The 21,525-nt window shown below is 40.8% G+C and overlaps 1 protein-coding gene across 1 annotated transcript in view; it reads left to right on the top strand.

The window, feature by feature from the left end:
- Positions 1–7,521: 7,521 nt before the first annotated feature.
- SDC4 (syndecan 4) overlaps positions 7,522–21,525 on the top strand; it is a 28,795-nt gene continuing 14,791 nt past the window's right edge. Inside the window, exon 1 of the mRNA XM_069243830.1 lies at positions 7,522–7,899. Within this exon, the coding sequence (XP_069099931.1) occupies positions 7,846–7,899 (54 nt within the window). The 5' untranslated portion in view covers positions 7,522–7,845. The remainder of the gene's footprint in view (positions 7,900–21,525) is intronic.

Below are 21,525 nucleotides of genomic sequence, written 5' to 3'. Positions count from 1 at the left end.
GGGCTATACCTACCTTAAAGGCACAACCTGGTCGTGTCCTGGGCAGGCGCTTGTGTGCTCCTGGCGCGCAGATGCTTGTGCGCAGCAGCCGCCTGTTACTCTCTGGATTTTCCCTGACTGGATATTGTGTCACAGTCTTCACTTCCTCGTTGAAGAAGGAAGGACTAGACCGCTTGCTTTAAGTAGCGGCCATCATTTTTCACACTTCATCGGTGGAAGAGGAAAAGTCTACACTGCTCGCTTTCTCAATTTATTTTTATCTTTTGTGTTTAAAGTAAGAGAGGTAGACTGTGCTGTTTTTTATTTTTTTATATTGTATCTCTGTCATGGCTGCATTGGGGAATATTATTACACCACCCTTTTTTTTTTTTTTTTTTTACAATAGGCTTGCCAACCAGGTATTTGTTGGGAGGATTGGATAGAGATTTAAGAAATCTATATTATAGCTTTGGATGGGCAAAATTTTTCTCCAGCTAGGAAAAAGGCTATTTTATTAAGTGCCCTTGGGAATGAAGATCAAAGAGTGTTTAAGTACTTGCCAACAGTGATGGGGCCTAATGGTCAACCAATGGATGATGTCTACAAGGAAGCTGTAAAAAGGTTGGAAAACAGGTTTGCGAAGGAGGTCAATTTGGTTATGGCCAGATACAAATTTTGCACGCAACCTCAACATGAACATGAGTCTACTGATGAATTTGTGGCCAGGCTAAGAGAACTTTCTATCAAATGTCGTTTTGGTAACATGACAGAAGAACTCATCCGTGACCAGTTGATTGTCCAATGCAAGGACAAAAAAATACAAGAGAGGCTATGGGCAGCAAAGGATCCCACACTCATGGAGGCTATTGAAATGGCTCAAATAATCGAGGAATCGCAGCGGTGTATGAAAGAACTGAGCAGGCGGGACAGGACTACTGATATTTCTTCAGTTAGTTCTAGTCATGATGACTGTGTTCCGAGTGAAGTTTGCGTACTTAAAAAAAAAAAGGGAAGAAGGAGTATGAATCTCCAGGAATGTCTAGGAACAAAGGGGTCCAAGGTTCTCAAATTCTAAGAAATGAGAGAGACTGCGCACGTTGTGACAGCAATTTTCATGACTCAGATTCTGCGAAGTGTTTTGCAAGTAACAAGGATTTGTAGGAGGTGTGGGTGTAAAGGCCACTATGAGAGAGTTTGTAAAGAACCCGGCAAATAGACTACATATTCTAGTGTGGGTGTGGTAGGGGATGCAGGTGCAGATTTGTGTGAGGAAAGAGTTCTTGTAGTAAATCACGATTCCAAAACCTCAGGCACAGGAATTTCTGAGCTTAGGGGTAGAATGTTTAGACCCCAAAAAAGTGAAAACAACCCAACTTCATGACAAGGGTTCTGAAATACCAAAATCCCTATGAAACACGAATAAGAAGCTAGCCAAAAAAATTACCCAAAGGGCCAGAAACAATCCTTCATATGAAAAAAATAAACAAATAGTACATTTTATTGGTTAATACACTAAATGTGTATGGTTTATATAATCAGACAATACAAAAAATTAAGAAAAAACATAGTCAAACACCCCCTCTGCCACAGCAATGGCAAATAAAAGCATGCATTCATACAAACTCAATCACACTATCAAAACAAACCAAAGCACACTTAGCATCAAGACAGGTCGGAAACGAAGAGGAACAACAATCTCCTCCTTCTGTAGTTTGATCAAAGAAACAAATTACAGCAATAAAATAATGTTCTTCAAATATCTATATACATATCCAGAGGAATCAATGTCATGCCATATTATATAGGCCAGCTCCTCATATGTAGGGGCATTTGCATGATAGAACAGTCTTTCTTTGTATTTTGATGTATTGTCTCTTAAGTCAATCTCTGTTGTGGAAGTGGTGGAATACAAATCCGATCCAAAGTCTTGGTCCCGGTGTAAAAGTGCCGACGTACGTTTCATTGAAGAGTGACCTCAAGGAACACTCACCTTCATCAGGGCACACAACTTTTTCAAATGTCTGTAATAATCCCAAGGGGGGACTATAATAGTTCTCAATTCAAATGCCTATAACAAACAAAATCTTATAATTGAAAAAGACAAAACTGATGTATATTGGCTAGACAAACAAGACAAACACAAAGAAGGAACAACAACAACAAAAAGAGAAAGAATGAAGGAGATGAAAATAAAAAAATAAAATAGATAAGTGAACAAAACAAATGAAAGAAAAAACAGGGAGATTCTAATAGCAAATCCACAAATTAAAATCTTGTTACTGTTACCATGATGTGCGTACACCTTAAAAAGATTACACTCAAGACACCAGTCTCTAGGGTGCATATACCAGCAATGCCTAGTACGCCCATAATAAGCATGCATGTGCAAAAACATGGTAATCAAAAGACCAGGCTCGTGGTTGCATATATATGCAATCGTGTTCAGAAAAGATCAAGAGTGCAAAGAAAAAGAAAAAAATATAATGTACCATGATGGCTCCCTCAGCCCAGATGAGTATTTCTAAGTGGACATGCACACCGACAGATGTAAATCCCAGAGCAAAAAACTAAATTCTTACTTGGTTGACTATTACAACTACATAGTGAGTGTAACAAATATTGATTAGGGTGTCTCATAATCAGAGGACTTGAGCTATATAAAGTAGGGAAAATATAATACCAAAGAGAGTTATACATATTCTCTACCCTATTCTCAAAAAAATTCACAATATAGTCCAGAAGGAACGCTGTCTCACCCAAGCCACAGTGCATTCCATCTATGGTGCAGGGGTCCCACATACGATTCGAGAAAGAATAAGCACGTAGAAAATAGATATTTCAACCTACGGAGGGGAATGTAATAACCTCGCCTAAGGATACAAAGGGAAAATACCAAAACATTGGGGACTCTCACATAATATAATCATATTGTAAGAAAAAAAGGGAAAAAAGAAAGAAACAGCGGCCAGCAATGACTCGCTTACGTTTACATACCTATCAAGGTGTATCGGATATAGTCGGCCTTGTCCGTGGAACTCCACCGTGTTCGCCCGAATCGCGATGCAATTTCAAAAAGATGAGCCAGGGAGTGAAAAGCCTATAAAAGCTGACACGCATCCGGTGTACGATCAACTTAATGAAAACCGAGGACGGACTACACCGTCCTATCAGGGAAATGCATAAAGACTGAATGGCCGCTATCTTGAAGAGGGTAAGAACTAAAAAACATTATAACCACACCGTATCAATTCGTAGTAAATATTAATTGAAACAGTAGAATCTAAAGAAAAAAATGAATGTGACATCCAAAACAAAAAAACACCATCTAGAAAAAATAAACAGTAAACAATGGGGTATACTATAACTCCATCAGGAAATGGAAAAAGACCAGGAGACCAGCTTCCAATAAGTTTTTTCCAACCACAGAAAAGAACAGCTCTTAAAAGAAAGCATTCTCCCACGGGATCCTCTCATTAAGTCCTCGATTGACAGTATCCAACAAATATATCCAAAAAAACTCTCTTTTCTTTCTATATTTGTCAAAATCACCATGGGGCATTTTGATCTTTTCTATGATGGTCCACTTTAAATCGTCATATTGATGACCCTTCTCCCAAAAATGGTCTACCAACGGGGCTTGAGAGCGGTGGTTCTTGATGGCTGTCTTATGCTCACTAAGCCGTTGCCTGAACTGTCTGCCTGTTTCGCCCACATATCCAAGCCGGCAGGGGCACAAGATTAAATATATAATATTGGCACTTTGGCAGTTAGTCATATTCTTGAGTTTTTTCGGTTTTTTGTTGTATTGTAAAGAGTCTGATACTATGGCATGAGCACAAGCATGACATACACCACAGCAGTGATTTCCTAGAATGGGATTAGCTCCTGAAATGCTTTTTTGTAAGAATCCGTTACCTTTGTTGGGCCTCGCTTGAACCAGCTTGTCCCGAAGGTTGGAATTTCTTTTGTAGGCAAAAAAAGGTCTCAAAAGAGGGGCATGTTCCTTGTTAGTATTCAGGATGTTCCAGTGTGTGTTAATGACACTTTGTATCTTATTGTTGATATTAGAATGTCTAATGACACACACCATTCTATTTGGTTTGTCTTTCTGTTTAGACCTTCAGCTACCTTTACCGTGTGTGGGAAGGATGTGGAGCTTATGGTTGACTCTGGATCCATGTACACTATTATTCCAGAACAACTAGCTAAGAAGCATTGGATGAATGTCAAACTTTTACCTAAAGATATCAATCCGGGTGGGTACGAGGGTGAGTCTATAGACATTTTAGGGTATATGGAAAGTGACATTAAATGTGGCTCCAGGTGTGTCAGGGGCAAGGTTTATGTTTCAACGGGCGGACCGGCAATTCTTGGGTGGAGGCATCAATTTGATCTAAACATTATGATACATCCTAGGGCCCCCAATCAGGTGTTAGTTGTAGAAGATCCAACTTTGGATGATGTGTTGGCGGGTGTGAGAAATGTGTTTGATAAAAAGTTGGGATGTCTCAGGGGTTACGTTCATAAATTGCGAGTGAAACCGAATGCTGTTCCTTCTCAACATAGATTGAGGCGAGTACCTTTGTCAGTTCAGGATGGTTTGAAGTATTTATTGGGGGAGATGTTGGAAGAAGGAGTTATAGAGCCTGTGGAGGCTTCGGAGTGGATTTCACCAGTAGTGATTACTCAGAAGGCGGATGGACGTTTAAGATTCTGTGTTGATTTGCACTCAGTGAATCAGAACATAGTAGTGGATGTGTTCCCTCTTCCCAACATTAATGAGTTGTTGACTCTAGTGAAGGACCGGAGGTTTTTTCCAAACTTGATTTGAGGAGTGCGTATCATCAGATCAGATTGCATGAGGACTCCAAATCACTCACGGCTTTTGTCACTACAGAAGGGACTTTCCAATTTAAACGCTTACCATTTGGATTGGCCTCCTCTGCTAGTGTTTTTCAAAGAGTAATGGCCACAGTTTTGGAGGGTGTAGATGATGTGATCTATTTCCAAGATGGCATCTTGGTCATGGGGATGACAGTGGCTGATCACAATATTACTCTGAGGTTGGTGTTAAAGAAGTTGGAAGAGTTTAGTCTTACGCTTAATCAGGAGAAATGTATTTTTCTAACTGAGCAAGTGGAGTATTTAGGCTACAAAGTTGCTGAGGGGTCTGTTAGGCCTAAACGCTCCTTGTTAGATGCCATAAGCAAGGCTCCTGTTCCGAGGGATAGGGATCAATTGAGGACATTTTTGGGGCTGGTGGAGTACTATGCTAAGTTTGTGGAAAAATTTGCTGAGAAGACAGAGAATTTGAAAAAATTGTTGCGTAAGGGCAGTAGGTTTGAGTGGGAGGAGGAACAACAATTGTGTTATGAAGACATTAAAAAGGAGATATGTCGAGCTGGGATTTTAACCGTATTTGATAAGGAGTTGAGATCTGCACTCACGGTGGACGCCAGTGCATCTGGTCTGGGTGTAGTTCTTTCGCAGTATCATGATGGGGAGGAAAAGACGGTAGCATTTGCCTCTCGTACTTTGACACCAGCTGAAAGAAATGACTCGGTCATTGAGAGTGAAGCTCTAGCAGCAGCATGGTGTTTTGAGTATTTTTGCGTGTATTTGTGGGGGTTGCCTTTTGTCATACGGACGGATCACAAACCACTGGTGAAAATCTTGTCAGCAGGAGGAGCAAGTAAGGGTTTGGCCAGATTGGCCAGGCTAGCGGCTAGACTTCAGGAGTATAATTATACTGTTGAATTTTCGCAGGGTTGGAAGAATGTTCAAGCTGATTGCCTGTCGAGGTTGTCATTGGATTGGGAAGAGGTGGGTGGTGATGGGTGAGAAATGCTGACAAGGAGGGTGCTGTTGCCACTGTTCGTGATGTAGTGAATAGTGGGACTGGTTCCTTTTCGTTAATGCAATGGAGGGACGAAATGGATGGGGATATAGTCATGAAAGATGTGGTTAGATTAATATGGTATGGGAAGGTGAGGGAGAGCACTCTTTCATTACCAGTGAGACCTTATTTGAGGGTTCTTCATGAGTTGTCTGTTTTTAGTGACAGTGTGATTATGAAGGGTGATTGTTTTATACCCCTGGTAGGGTTGAGGTTCCAGGTCTATCAGTTGGCACATGAGGGATATAGGGGCAAGGTTTGACCAACAGGAGAGTGAGGGAAAAATTTTGGTGGCCAGGGTTGAATAAGCAAATCAGAGAATGGGTACAAAATTGTGAATTGTGTAAAGCAAGTGAGAAGAGATTGGTCCTTGAGAAGAGTGTGGGGGGGGGCACTTGGAGGACCCAGGAAGGCCTGGGCACACGGTTTGTCTGGATTTTGTTGGACCATTGAAGGAGTTCTCGTTTGATATGAGATTTGCCATGGTAGTGGTGGATGTGCACTCCAAGTGGTCAGCAGTGGAGTTTTTGAGGAATATCACTACAAGAAGCACAATTGCAGTCTTGGAGGATATTTTCTAAAAAAGAGGGGGCTCCGGTTGTGCTTATCACGGATAATGGGATGCAGCTTACATCACATGAGATGGTAAAATGTTTGCAGGCATGGGGAGTTAAACATTCTTGCACCTCACTGTATAATCCTAGGGGAATGGGATGGCTGAGAGAGCCGTTTGGCTTCTTAAAGGAACCATTCAACTTGCCTTGGCCAATCTTTGTGATGTCAAGGTAATCATTTCTGATATGGTGTGGGCATACTGTACCACATCACATAGTGTCACTCACAAAATTCTGTTTGTGTCTATGCGGAGACGATTACCTGGTACTAAATAAGTTCTAGCTTGGTTGAAGGGTGTATTGAATGTTCATGAGGAAGTTCACAGACATGGTGGAGTTCCATCTCCTAATGAAGGAGGTGTTCAGTCCAAGATGAGAGTGGGAGACTGGGTCAAGGTGAAATCGGGAAGGGTCCAAAGAGGTTTGGCCAAGTTCAGGGGCCCTTTTAGGGTTCAGCTGGTTGGTACCTACTTTGGGATTTTGGAGAAGGGTGAAAGGTGGAACTTCTAACTGAGATTGCTGGGTGTAATTGGAGTTGATAAGGGACGCAGTGGTAATGAATGATGAGGACAACGTGGTCTGAATTAATAAAGATGACCAGTATGTAATTAAGGCACTCTAAAAAATGCATAAACAAGTGACTAATAGTACATGTGACCGAAATGACAAATGAAAACTACCACAAACATTACAGCATAATCCCTGGGATAAAACATGCTAATTTGCAATATTATACAATTTGTGGAGTCCCTCGCTGCCGAAAGGTCACTCGCGTTAGCTAAAACCAGAAATGAAAGGTCGAGATTAGTTTTGTAGCAATGCTTCTCTGAAAAGTTATCCGCTGCCAATGTGTGTAAAGCTGAGGCATTCCTTTGATCGGTTTGCTTTTGTGACATGGTGGAAGAGTGACTTAACTTCCTCAGTAAAATATCCGAAAAAAGTAAGAAAGAGGGCGGGGAGGAATCTCCCCGCTTTGAGCGCTACGAGGTGCTTTTTTTCGACACTTCCCGTTCCTCAGAGCTGGGAAATTCCTATCGGGGGAGGCGGTGCAGTATAAAGACCTAGCAGAGATGTGGGAGGAGGAACTCTTACTCTCTAGCTCAGGCAGGAGAGGAGGCACTGTATAAAGTAGCCACATACCGCGACGAGCGGATTCAGACTTGAAGTGGTGTGGAAACCAAGCGACCACACGCCTAAACGCCGCGAATTGCACGACGATCGGGGGACAAATCACGAAAGATCGCACACCTCGTGAACGTCGCTGATTCCACAACAGACCCCCACTGTCCGGAGACAGTTGGCGCCTCGGGATACACTTATTTCTGTACCTGTGTTGGATTGTGCCAGTTGAGTGGGATGTGGCGACTTCTGGCACTGTGCGCCATCCTGGCGGCCGTTGGCGCCGAATCGGTAGGTCGAAGTGAAATGGGGATTGGTTATTGCGTGTTTATGTCTCATACCTCGTTTAAGGGGATCGCTGTCCGATTTGGGGCAATGTGCTGTCTATTCGGTCGGCAGTGATACTAACTAAGTAGCCCCTAAACTTCTTGTAGTGTTTCTATTTATTTTTTTTAACCTAGTAGTTGTATTACTATTGGGTTTCAGCCCGGTAGCATTTTATGCGTCTAAAATTTTTACTCTGTTTTTTGCTTGGTTTTAATGTGTAGTATATGTGTGTTTTTTCAGTCGTCTGCTCTGTTGTTTATAAACTCGTTCCCTTTGGGTGTTTTGATTTCGGTATTAACTGGTTCAGGGATTCGATTAAGATATCTGCCTTTAATGTGGTTGACGTTTGTAATGTGTTATTGCTATCGGGACTGAGTCGCCACATTACTTGTAATCGTGGGGTTCTGTGCGGAAGGGGCTTCGAAATCAGACGTCACGTAGTGCCTACGCGTAGTTTCTCGACGTAATTACTTCTTTCCAACGGCAGTATTGGATTTTCTAGGGTTTTCAATGCTGGTTACATTTTTCTGGTCTGTATACCTCTTTACAGCTGAACCTAAGTTGGTGCATTTACATTGTACGGTGGCTAACTTACTTGGTAGTTTGTGGGATCTTCAAAGCTTGACGTAATCTGCCTGTTGTTTTTGTTGACTTTAGTTCTCGTGATTATGTTCCTCTGATGTTTCAAGTCCTGTGGTTGTTTCCTGGTACGTGCTCGCGGTCTGTTAGAGTTCCTGGTGGTTGTAATTTCAACGGCCTTTCTGTGCCAACTTGTGGCTAATGTGTGTTTGCTCAGGGCCTTGAGCTGGCAGCCCAGAGATTTCTTGAGCCCTGCCCACCCTTCTTTAAGAATATAACCCAGTCGCGTTCACAGTATGCATATAGTAACGTACGCATACCGTGTATTCAACAACTTCGTGTTTTTAAAAAGTGATATGGCTTAAATGCAGCGGCGCTTCACACCTTTAAGAAATGTTGATTTACGGGAGACGTGGCTTAAGCGTGGTAGTCCAACTTCACGACCAGAACCGAGTACTTCGTGTAGTACAGGGTTCTGTGTTAAATACACGTTCTGCTTTGCCAAAACAGTTGAACTGCAGCTGAAAGGGACCTGGAGTTTTATCTAAACTTGTTGTCCTGTTTGTTTTACTATCATTGCACTATTTTAACTTAGTTTAATTAAACGGTGGTTTTGAAGTACAAGAATGTAAATAACATTACAGATACAGAATCTCTACAAGAGAGACTGTTAATCAGTTTAAGTACGCCACCTGCGCAAGAGAGGCGGTGCAAAATAACCATAAGACTACATTTTCTTAAAATCTACCTACCACTGGTCTGTTATTAATGTTGCTGGTGTAAAACGCGTTCCCCCTCCCTCCCTTATGTCATTTCCCTACCCGACCCGCATGATTCACTAGTCTTAGTGCGTCAGCGCTGCTTAGACAGGATGTCGGCCCGTATTGCGTCATCGCCAAGCAATGTTCTTTCCATACAAGGAGACACAAAACAGTTGGTGTCTGGTGGTGGTGGCGGCCGCCATATTAAAAGAGACGTATCACACTGTACTTCCTAAATATTCCCGAACCATCAGTAGTTAGACGCGGTGATTGTATCCTAAATGCAACGTTTTTCACCAGTAGCAATAAAAAAAAGTGAGGAACCACTTTGTTATCGTTTGTGTTTTTTTTTTTTTTAAAGTTAATAAGTGAATCTGGCCAAATAAAAGGGAGTTGCTTCGCTTTAATTGTGACTTATAATACTGTCCTTTTTTATAGGTATTTGTCGTGTTTCCTGTAAAATTGACACCGCATGGGTACCCTTCAAAATGTCTGCCCTAAATTAGCTAGCTTGGTTTCCGGGGTGCGTCATCAACGTTTTACGTTACCGCGTGACGCGCCAAACATGGGCATGCTTCCGAACCAAGGTTTTTTAGTGGAAAACGATCGATGGCGTGACAGTGGTTGACGTTATGTGATAGCATTTATAGCTCGTTTTCTTGTCTGGCTTCCAAGTAAGCAGTAATCAAAATAAAATATATATATTTTTTTAAGACACGCTCTCTCATGTACTTTTGGGTTTTATAAAGTACTTGTAGAGAGAGTACTGATGCCACCGAAGCTAGAGAGGCAGTTTATTTTGCCACAGCCTACCTGCAGCGTCAGGGACCAACTGTACTATTAACTCCGTATACGGGTCAATGCACACACGTATTGACCTTCCCTGATCAACATTAAATCTTTAGGGCCATATTTATACTTTTTGACGCAAAACTGCGCTAACGCAGTTTTGCGTAAAAAAAATTAGCGCCGGCTAACGCCATTCTGAAGCAGCATGCGGGCGCCGTATTTATTCAATGACGTTAGCCGGCGTAGGGGTATATGGAGCTTGGGCGCCAAAAAATGGGGCAAGTCAGGCTGAGGCAAATTTTTCGCCTCAACCCGATTTGCACCATTTTTTTTCGACTCCCAAACCCATTGAAATGACTCCTGTCTTAGCAAAGACAGGAGTCATGCCCCCTTGCCCAATGGCCATGCCCAGGGGACTTCTGTCCTGCCCTGACCAGGCGCTAAAAAGCGGCCGTACGTCATTTTTTTTGACCCGCCCACTCCGGGGCGTGAATTTTTCCCGGGAGTGTAAATACGGCGCACATGCCTCGGAGTCAATTTTTTAGACGGGAACGCCTACCTTGCATCTCATTAACGCAAAGTAGGTGTCCACGCTAAAAAATGACGCAAACTCCATGGACTTTGGCGCTAGACGCGTCTAACGCCAAAGTATAAATATGGTTTTATTTTTGCGTCGGAATTGCGTAAAAAAAAAACCGATGCAATTCCGGCGCCAACAGAGTATAAATATGCCCCTGAGTACCCCCATCTTTTGCGTCGTCAATTTCTTCATGTTTCCCCCCTTATACAATGCTACCAACTGAATTTAGTTTTGTCTCACCTTGGCGGAATGCCCTATTTAGCCGCAGCTATCCCAAGTTACTGGGACACCTCCCCCCAAAACTGAAGAATTACCGGCTTCACAATATGTGTTGTTTTATTTGAGAACAAAAAAAAAAACCTTTCCTGTGTTAAGCGACAATCTTCCTCTAAAGCATATTTTGGCTTCTATTGAACTTTTCTTGCTCACTAACGACAATATTTTCTCTTTACTTTTTTAATTAAGATTGAGACGTATGTTTGTATATCAATTGTTTGAATTACGCAAGGAATTTTCTTGTTGTGTGGTTTTTCTTTGTTTTTTTTTTTTTTTTTTTTTGTACCCCTGTGTCCCTACATGTTACTACTGTTTGTTATCTTATGAGTTGTGTGGTAACATTTCAAATTCAGTCTTTTCCTAAAATATTATGGGGCATAGTTACAAGAAACTGGTGCATTGCTCCTGATGTGCCTCTTTTCTTGTGTCCCCCTAAAGACACCATGGTTGCTCTATATTTACAATGCGCCGCAACATGGTGGTCGTTGCTGCAACAGCGTCAACATTTTTGGTGCTGTTGTGGCACTTTGTTGCAAAAATGACACAGTGAAATCTTGTAAATTTCACTGCACCATTTTCTTTGGACCTACTCCTTGCATACTTTATGCCTGGCGTAGACATAATGTGGCTCAAGGGGTTACAAAGTGGCACAATGCATGCATGCATGCATTACACCACTTTGGAAATATGGGGCAGGGGATGGCCTCCTTAAAGCTGCCTTAGTGTGAAGAAGAAAAAAAAGTGATGCTAGGGAGGTGCAAGACGGCGGTAGGGTAGGGGCTTGTAAATATACACCTATGTCTATTGTTTCAACCTACTGTTGCTCTGGTTTTGAAAGAAAAGGACGAAAAAAACAAATTACAGCTCAGCTGGGGGTGTACTTAAAAAATAGTTTTCCTTTTTACTGTTTACTGAGGTTTGTCTGCTTTAACTTTTCCCTTTGTTGATTTGGAAGGAGGTAAATGTTATAACTGTTCAAACACTAGATTGTATTCCATCAGGAATATTTTGTGTTCTGGGTAATATCTGCTTCCAACTATTGCACCTATGTATTTGGTAAATCTCCTAAACTATGCTATCCATTTAATGGGTGGATCTCCAGCAGTCTATAAAAACAGTGCTGGTGGGTTCACACTTTTTCATAGTAAGATTTACAGTTGTGTACTCTTAATATTTATAGATGGTAGCAAAAATGAAAACCGTTTGTTGGTAGAAACGGATATGTACTTTTTTTTTTTTTTTCCTTCTTTCCTCCAATTTTCTGATTACTGCAATCCCAGATGTGACGCTTTTATATACAGATGTCCTGTATTTCAACTTTAATTTCTGCTGTACGCAAAACACTAGATGCCCAAATTGACCTACAGATTGAAGCTGGTAATATTTCCTTCTGTTGCTGGATGCGAGGTAGACTTAAAATCCAACATACAAACATCATGACTCCATTTGTGTGAGTGGAGGAGAAGGCAAGTGGGCATTGTATTCTCTATTAAGCTCAGTGAGCAGAGAATGCTGTGCACCCAGTTATTTCTCGGAGTTAAGCTCTGTTTACAGAAGAAGACAGTGAGGGTGGAGTGCAGTTAGTGACCACGACCATCTCTGCTCTGAAAATTGCTGCATCTGTTTGGTTTTGCTTTGCATAATGTGGTAACTTATGCCATGGCCATTGGACATATTATGCCTTCAGTTGTTCATTTTGGAGGGTACACTTTTTCCACCTTTGTGTATGTAATCTCTACACTTTAACCCCATTTTCAAAGCTTGTCATTCCGATGTGAAAATGTGTAGTCATGGAGGAGAGCTAGTGGTGGCATAGGCCTACATGAGGTAGAGAGGCCTGTTATCCCTCTTACCTCCACCCACATACTATTGGTGCCATTTGAAGGGCCTTGGAGCCTGATTGGATGGTCATTTTGTACCTGAGATTTGTGGGGAGTGGGTTTGAGCTTTGGTCTCACTCGATTTTCCATGATTGGTGAACAAAGCAGAAGAGAAACTGCTCAACCTGATTGTGGAGCCAAGGAAATTCACACTAACCTGTCACCTGGATTGGAGTTATGAAACTCGGTTGAAGGCTAAGGACACTCTACTCGTCCTCATGAGCAAATTTGTCGAAGTGCAAAAATGAATGGCAGTTAATCTACTTAAGCTTGCTTCAACTCCGGTGTCCTGCAATTGGTTGGGCATTTGAGCCTCAAACAAGTAACTATCAAAGGCACTGATTCAGCTGAGGGTCAATAACGATAGGCTGAACTAAACTTGAAAGGGAATCCGACTTTGTGCTTGGGGGTATAAGTAACTGCACATATGTTCTGTGACATGCAAATCAGCAAGAGCAGTCTTAAACGCCAGCAGAACATCTCTGGGACTTACAGTGTTTAAATAGTTAGAGACTAGATAAAATGCACCGACCCTCGGCATATGTAATGTAAAAGTCTTGGGAGGTGCACTTTGTGGAGCAGTGCTGTGTGGACACTCGCAGGCTAACAAACTTGCACTGAATAAAAAATATATTTCTCAGCTCTTTGGCTAATTTGCCTCAGAGTGCCCTTCTTGTACCACTGTTTCTAGATCTGGGCGTGAAATCTGTCTCCTCAATGGTGAATCCCTGAGCTGTTTTGGCGGAGTCTAGGGTGTATTAACATAACAACATATCTTCCCACTCGACCTGTATTTCTTGTATTGAAGCTCTGAGGTGCTGTGATCTGAGAAAACACATTGTGACTATTGTTAGTACATATATTTTATTTGCCATTTATTAATCATTGATTCGTATATGTTTCATTACTAATTCCTCATGTATCCAATGTATTTTTACAATACTCAGAACCATCAAGTCATTACTTTTTCCTTCATGTATAAGAACCCTTTTTTGTACACCTAGCCATCATTGTATGGACTGACATGTTCGGCATTTTTTGTAAATACATTGGCAATACACCGTATCACTTTACTACATACATTATTCATGTCTTCCCTATCCGTCAATCCAATCATTCACTCCCAAAACACATCCTCAAGCATATACGTTAACACCACTTTTACCAATCCCAGCCTTTGTGGGTTGGGATCGCCCATGAAAGTATGTTTTACCCACCGAAACGTGAGCCGATTACTTGTATGGATGATGCCATCCCACAACACAACAAAGCCTGAAACAGGAAACCTATTCCCCTTGTGGTCTTTGGTGTATGTGGGTTGTGGCTGGGATTGCTACGAGTGGTGTTAATGTTGAGGATGTGTTTTGTGATTGAGTGGATTGATGGATGGATGGGGGGGGGGGCATGAATAACATATGTAGTAATGTTGTGATGCAGTGCATTGCCAGTGTTTTTTTTTTTAATGAAAAATACCTAATGTATTGTCAGTTCACACAATGATGGCTTTGAGTATTGTAAAAACGGTTCTGGTACATTAAGGAAAAAAGAAATGACTTAATGGTTTTGAGTATTGTAAAAATACTTTGCATATGTGAGGAAAAATTAATGAAACATGTACGAATCAATGATGAATAAATAGCAACTACAATTTATGTGATAAAAATAGCAACAAATTGGCAGAATGTGTTTCTGGTCAGAACACAGTGCATAAGAGCTATAATAGAAGAAATACAGATGGAGTGGGGTTTTGTGTTATGTTTATGTTCTCAGTTTACCCCTAATCCAAGACCTAAAGTTAATAAAGTAGGGGGCACCCTTCTTATATGGAGGGCTAGGGCGTACCCAGAAATAAGCACAATCTTGCTTCACTTATGGAGAGATCATTTCTCTAGACAGGCAACCTAAAATCCCATGGATTAATTATGTGCACTTTATGATAATGAGAGTCGGTTTGCAACAACAATGGGGAAATACCTAGATGGTCTCTCCATTGATCTCTGAAGTGAAGTTCAAAGAAGTATACTGGAAAATGTATACGAAAGGGCAATTGTTAATTCAGGCACAGGACTCTAACTGTAGTTTTTCTGTTTTTTTAAATGTGTTGGCTCATTGAACACTTTGGTGTCAACACGCTTCCTGGATAGTCAATTATATTTTAAATTCAAATATTACATTCTTCTCAAACAGTTTCTGTTCTTAATGGCAAAATACCCATTCTTCGCCCAGTACTTGTCCAGCCTGCACATTGACAAATAAAACTATTGCCCATGTATTGTTCTTTTGCTTTGCTTATGCAGTTCCTCGGAGGACACGGATAATTCCGATTTGTGTCCCTTAGGAAATGCACAACACAGAGTTGCCTTAGGACAGGGTTCTGCAAAGTCAGTCCTGGAGAGCCGGATCCTTACCAGATTTTTAGCATATCCACATTTAGAAAAAATATTTCAGGAATCAACATTTTTCTAAATGTGGATATGCTAAAAATCTGGCATGGACCCGGCTCTCCAGGGCCTACTTTGTAGAACCCTGCCTTAGAATATTGAGAACTGATACTAGAGAAGCAGTTGTGTGCAGCTTGGCCAATTTCCCCATTGTATTTGATGCATGAGTAAGAGCTTCATTGACAACATAGTTGTAGGGGTAGTGTTTATTTTTGCACAGCTGTTTAAATGTAGTACAGATCGTTTTTTTCCTTCTCTTTCTTGAAATTGGTTTTAATATTCTTATGAGACCAGGAAAAGTAGTGTTTTAACCTTTGTATCAACTGCTTTTATGGATTATTTTTTTTTTTATATAGAATCATGCATCCGATAAGATAAATACAGAATCAAGTAATTGTTCCAGCTTTTTAATGGAAACATTGACAACTATCTTCTTTATTGTATTTGAATGCTTAGTCTTTTTATGGTTTTATCAACCTAAATAAAGATTCTTGGTGATGATTTTTCAGAACTTAATTGGAAAGTAAGGTGCTACCCATGGGAGTCATCAAAACACCTTTGCTGACCCCAGAACCAGCCTCTACACCATGAGAGCTCTCCAAAGAGTAGGTCGGTACTCATCCTGGGTAGAGTCTGTTTTTGAAGGAAGTATTGAACGTTTTTCATGTTTGAAGGGTTCCCTCGCTATCCGTTTCTGAAGAAATATTTGAAATCCCGAGCTAAGATTAAATACACTTCTGCTATTTTTAAATGTGTCCAACAAAATCCTTTCTGAAGAAGATCTGGATATATTGTATGCGTGAAGTCAAGACACTGGAATTGAGAACAACTTCGAAGGCAGAATATCAACAAATAAAGTTCTTACCTTTCGCTGCTCTACCTCCAGATGATCAGAAAATCCAAATTTTCTAATTCATAGTAGCATCAGTTTGGGCTGTCAGTTCTTATTATCCAATGGTTAGTAATTGTATTCGTTTGCCAATCTTTCCAGTACACAAACTGTCATTTTATATATCAAGTGTCCATATAATTACAATTTGAGCCATTTCCTTTTAGAAAAAATGTATTGACTGCTTCCCTGTTTCGTTTCCATCATCTCTTGTATCGGCTCCACCCCTCCTCTCCTTGCTGCCAATGGTATGGACACAAAAACCGAGTTCATCTCCGTATTGCAGGACATCATTTTGTCTAAACCCATTATGAGGCCATTTGTGCACCAATAATATTCCTCAACTGTGTCATTCCTAATCATGTTATACTGCTTTTTGTGAAGTTGGATTACCTGCTATCTAAAATCCTCTTGTGATATCTCAAATCCTCTTGTTCTTTAATTCATTTTTTTACGACATTGCAAGCATGTTTGGACTGGCCTTCTAATGCAATCAAGCAGTGCCGGATGGGCTGGTCTGACAGATCGTGTGGGCTGTTTTATTAGCAGTTTGTAGGCCTGTTTAATGGCCATGTGGGCTGGTTTCTACTGTTTATTTCCCTAATGTTACCACAAACATTGCCTGCAGCAAGTTCTATTCCATGCAGCTTCCATAGCTTGCAAAACACTTCTACAGCATGTATTTACAAGTTAAAAACTGGCGGATTTGCAAATGTGACACATGCTTACTTAGCTATCTGGCTTGACAATAGAGGATACTTTTATAGGTGTACACCTTCCTGACAAACTTGGCATTCACTAAAGGTATTTTAAGGGGATATGGTGGTTTAGGTGGTAGCAAATCATGAATTCCCCTTTTATCAAGTGGTTGATTGTTTGGAGAATCTCACTTTTCTAAAAGTAGCAGTCTATTGTTGAACTGCTTTAGTTTCCTTAAATTTCCCAAGCGAGACCTGGGCATGAAAAGGTTCTTGTGTTATAATCAGGTTTACAGACCTGTACATACTTGTCTGGCTACTGTGATTCCCTAGCCTCAATTTCATCCCTCTTCCTCTCAAGAAACATATGCCCATTTTGGTGCAGGGTGTTGGTCAAGATGTATTCTTTAGCACCATGCTTATTGGAATGTTGGTCGACTTCGGACTTTTGCTCATATGCCCTATTCATGGAGGTCCTGCTAATGTGGTATTTTCTACACTTTCAAAGTCACTGCAGATCGCTACCAGATAGACCCTGCAGTGAGATACATTGTAGAAGATCAGGACATCAGCAACACCTTCATGAACAGAGGAGATTACCAACGTAGAAAAGTGAATTAATAATCAATGAGAAACATGGCAGCACTATTCATCTTGACCAACTTCCTGCACCACAATTGACAATTGCCTTTTTTTTTTTTTTTTTTTTTTAGATCTCAAAATGTGATAGAAAGTGGAAGAATGATGCTTGCCAGTGGGGCAGGCTTTCTAAACTGGTGAGATTAGAGAACAGGCACACCAGCCCCGTTTGATATCTCAGAAAACAGAATTTGGGTACTTAGTATCCTTGCAACACGTTCTTGTTGACCATACTTACAACATGAACTTCATATTGACTCAGATTTTAAAGTCTGAAAGCCATTTTTACAAATGGTCCTTAGAAGACATAGCTTAGGATATGGACTGTAAATTGTTGATTGCCTCCTAGCGCTAACTTGCCACTTGACAAACCTTGATGGGTTATGATTGGTTGCAAAACCTGCCCCAATATGCACTCTGGTCGTACTTGTGTTTTCTCATTTTTGATATATATTCAGACTTCCTAAGCAACTCTGTACTGCATATTCTTTATCACGTTCATTGTGCTGTTGTTGCTCACGTTATCGTACTTTTGTACTTGTAAGCCAGCAATGTCAATGTTCTCTACTATGATTAGCTTTAAACAAATTACATTGTACTGCCTTTTGGGGCTTATTCTTTGCACGTAGTTGCAAATTAATGTTTAACGCTAACTTGATAAGAGATGTGTAACAGAGGTAGAATTTAGATTTCTTTGGAAAGGAGAACCGAGTGACCTCATATTCAAATAATTCCCGGTAGAACAAAAATCCGACCTTGGAAAATCCACAAACTCGTGAGCAGGGAGAGCAAGTGAGTAATCATTCCATTGTAACAAATTACCTACTGTTCGCTTTTAGGTAGTGAATGTTGTTGTTTCTCGGTATGCGGCGTAAGGACGAAGCTTCTACACAAGTCTTGCTCTGGTGTTTACAATGTGAAGCTGTACTCCAAAATTCAGTTCGTTGTTGGAAATCATATAATCTGCTTCTCCTGCACGGTCGACCCTTTTGACTTTAGATGGAGGCCAGCATTTTATAGCTCTTCAAAGTTAATTTTTATTCTAGTTCGACTTTTACATTCCGGTGACCGTCCATGCAAAACATTTTCGGCCTACAGGGCCACCTGTCGGATTGAGAAAAAAACTCATTTATTGCATAACGATAATGTAGGTTGATAGGGTTGGAACAGAAACGCTCATGCCAAAGAGGCACATTTTTAGATTAGGTTACTCCTCTTGCCCTCTGGTTAATTGCTCATGTGTTACAATTTTGGCTCCGTACAGGGGCAATCGGATAATAGCAGACCTTTTGATTGTGGTACCGTGTCCTCTTATTAAGCTTGTGCTCTAGAGATATCAAATGGGGGAGTTACAGATTTATTCAGACATATCTAATGTGTCAAGATGCGTCCTCTGCTTATTAGCCTTGTAGCTACTGTTAAGGTGGCAGTGACTAATCAAAGTTACTTGGAAGTCCTCATAATGGAAGATGACTATCCTCTGTAATGATACTGTACTTCTATACTCCTAGTAGCTTCTGACGCCCTACAGCAATACATCTGCCTCACCTGGATGGCATTGTAGCCCCCAACCCACAAAGCAATCAGCAGGAGAAAGCTTTGTGTAGTTTAACTGAGGAAGTTGACTTAAGTAGGTCCACTATCCAGTAGATGTGTCTGAAACACTCGGAGACCTTATAACAGTGATTTTGTGTTTTATTTTAAAATCTGTAGTTGTTCAGTGTCCTCATTATTTTGGAATTGTACTTTCTGGTCCGCTGCCCAAGAAGTCTCAAGTAGACATTGAAAACCAATGTTTACTAAGATTGTCACTTAATTTTCCAGAAATATACTTTTTAACCCTTATGCTAAACAGATTGTTGGACTGTCGCCTGTTTACTAGGTCAAGGCAGTAATGTGCTGTGCCATTTTTTTGTTTTAAGGTTATGTCTACAGACAGCTGTAGCTGTCTGGTGAGAGCTTAAGTCACCACATGACACATACTACAGAATACAACACACATCAACGCACAAGTCCAGCAAAGCCCTTTTGAACATTTACCTCTCAGACATTGGGTACTGCGTTTTAGCTGGCATTAGGCACTTGCTTTGGAGGCTGTACATCAGTGGTGGTATCACCCGAGGTCATTTAACAGATAACCATTTTCCCCAAAAAATTAGTTCCACATTTAGTACGCAGTCAAACGCATGCACATGGGACACCAGTAAACAGCGGCCATTTTCACCATTCTACTGTGGCCCCCATGTGTGCATTGAATTTGAGCACAACATTGCATCGTTGGCGCTCCTGCAGCACCTGTGCATTGTGATGTAGGAACACTAATGAAAACAAGCTGCCTAACCAAATATGTTTGCATTTGATTACTAAAGGCGAGGCCTTTTGGCTTTGTCAGTGCTTGTTTTCTTTTCTCCCTCACAACCACCACTTTTTTAAAATTTTTATTAAGTTCTATTTTGTTGGTGTTTTAGACAGTAGCTGTAGCTACATTCGAGTCTCACACCTGCCCTCTTATATTCCTACCCCTCTTCTACAGCGAACTCTTCATATCTAGTTAACAAGTGGATTTCTGTTTAAAAAAAAAAGTCTGATTCCGTGAATCTTAAAAGTGGAAGTCCTGTGTTTTTGTTTCTAAGACCTGTAGGTTTTACCAGTATGGCTAAAATAAAGTGAAGCAACTGTATTCAAATTTAGATCTCATTACCCTTCAAGTAAGAACATTTTGTAGCAACATTTTTTATTTTTTTATTTTTTTTCTCTTTTTATTTAATTCTTTTAATCAAACCAAAATTGGTGACCGGTTAAAACTTTCAATTGGTTTCTTTAAGGACGAATGAGAGGACGTGCTCTAGTAGCTCCTGGGATCTTTTCAACACCCTTTTCAAGGATCACCTATTTTCATGTATCTTAGTTAGAGAAATCCCTTCTGATGTAATTATTCATGGCGTGGAACTTCTAATGACTGCAAACTATGAAGATTATTCCACGTATTAGCATCTATGTTGAATTTTGTTTTTCAGTTTTAATTGTACTTTTTTTTTGTTTTTGTGGCAAAGGCTGTCAGACTATTAGTGTTGTTGTTTCATACAGTCCGCTTGACATGTATGTCTCTGAGTTAGTTTCCTCAGGAATATGTTGCCAGTTTTCAGCAAATATGCTTTTTTATATTTTTAAAAGGTTATTTCTCTGTAACATGCCCTCTTTAAGCCTTATGTGGGTTAACGATAGAAGTTTGAATCGATTTTGTTTTCTCAAGGATATTATCTTTCAATATTAATACCAGCCCTTAATTTTCTGCAGGTACAGTGCTGTCTGTTCATGGGATGAAAAAGGTAGCGACCGCACCTACGTAAGCTATGCACTGTGACATGCCTGGTTCTCTATGAGAAGCAGCAAGGCACAAAGGCGGTGCATAAAAGAGTTGCCCAAGGGAAATGGGCGGCTGAAACGGGACTACTTTGTGTTATTCTAAAGAATGAAAGAACAGGATGCAGCTATTGCTAACTTAACCTGCTGCACCTCTCTCAGTGGAATGTGGACATGTACAACATGTCTTCAACTGAAGTTTGAGCTCAAACATGGCAGATGTAAATGTAGCTCCGTATGTGGTGCAACAATTTGAGTAGCATGAGGAGTCTTCTACTCACTCGCACATTAAATGCAGCAGTACTCTTGGGTGTCGTCAAAACCTTCAGTGCATGGTGCCTTGCTCAGTGCTGTCTGTAAGGAATGCTTCAAGGCTCAGTTTAATTAATAACGCTTGCTGTATCTTTCTGGATTACAGATGGCAGGGTTAGGCATGGGCATAGTTTGTCTCACTGCATAAATTGTGGCCTGAGCGAGAAGCTGAGACAAAAATTCAGGAGGAGGATCTAATATCCTACCACCAGAGGCAACCAAAAAGGTTCTATGTTCAAACTGTGGGCCCTTGGGTCATCGTTCTTAACTTTAAAACCCCTCATTCTAGCTTTTGATTTGTCTGAAAGTGGGAGACTCAAAGTGCATAGACCTCTGCCTTAAGTTTGTGTGGGTCTTGTAAATACATGCACTTAAGGAAACCA

The sequence above is a fragment of the Pleurodeles waltl genome, chromosome 7 (assembly GCF_031143425.1).
Source record: "Pleurodeles waltl isolate 20211129_DDA chromosome 7, aPleWal1.hap1.20221129, whole genome shotgun sequence".
Taxonomy (NCBI): Eukaryota; Metazoa; Chordata; class Amphibia; order Caudata; family Salamandridae; genus Pleurodeles; species Pleurodeles waltl.
Note: the sequence above shows the minus strand (reverse complement) of the source record. Positions and strands in the feature narration are given on the sequence as shown.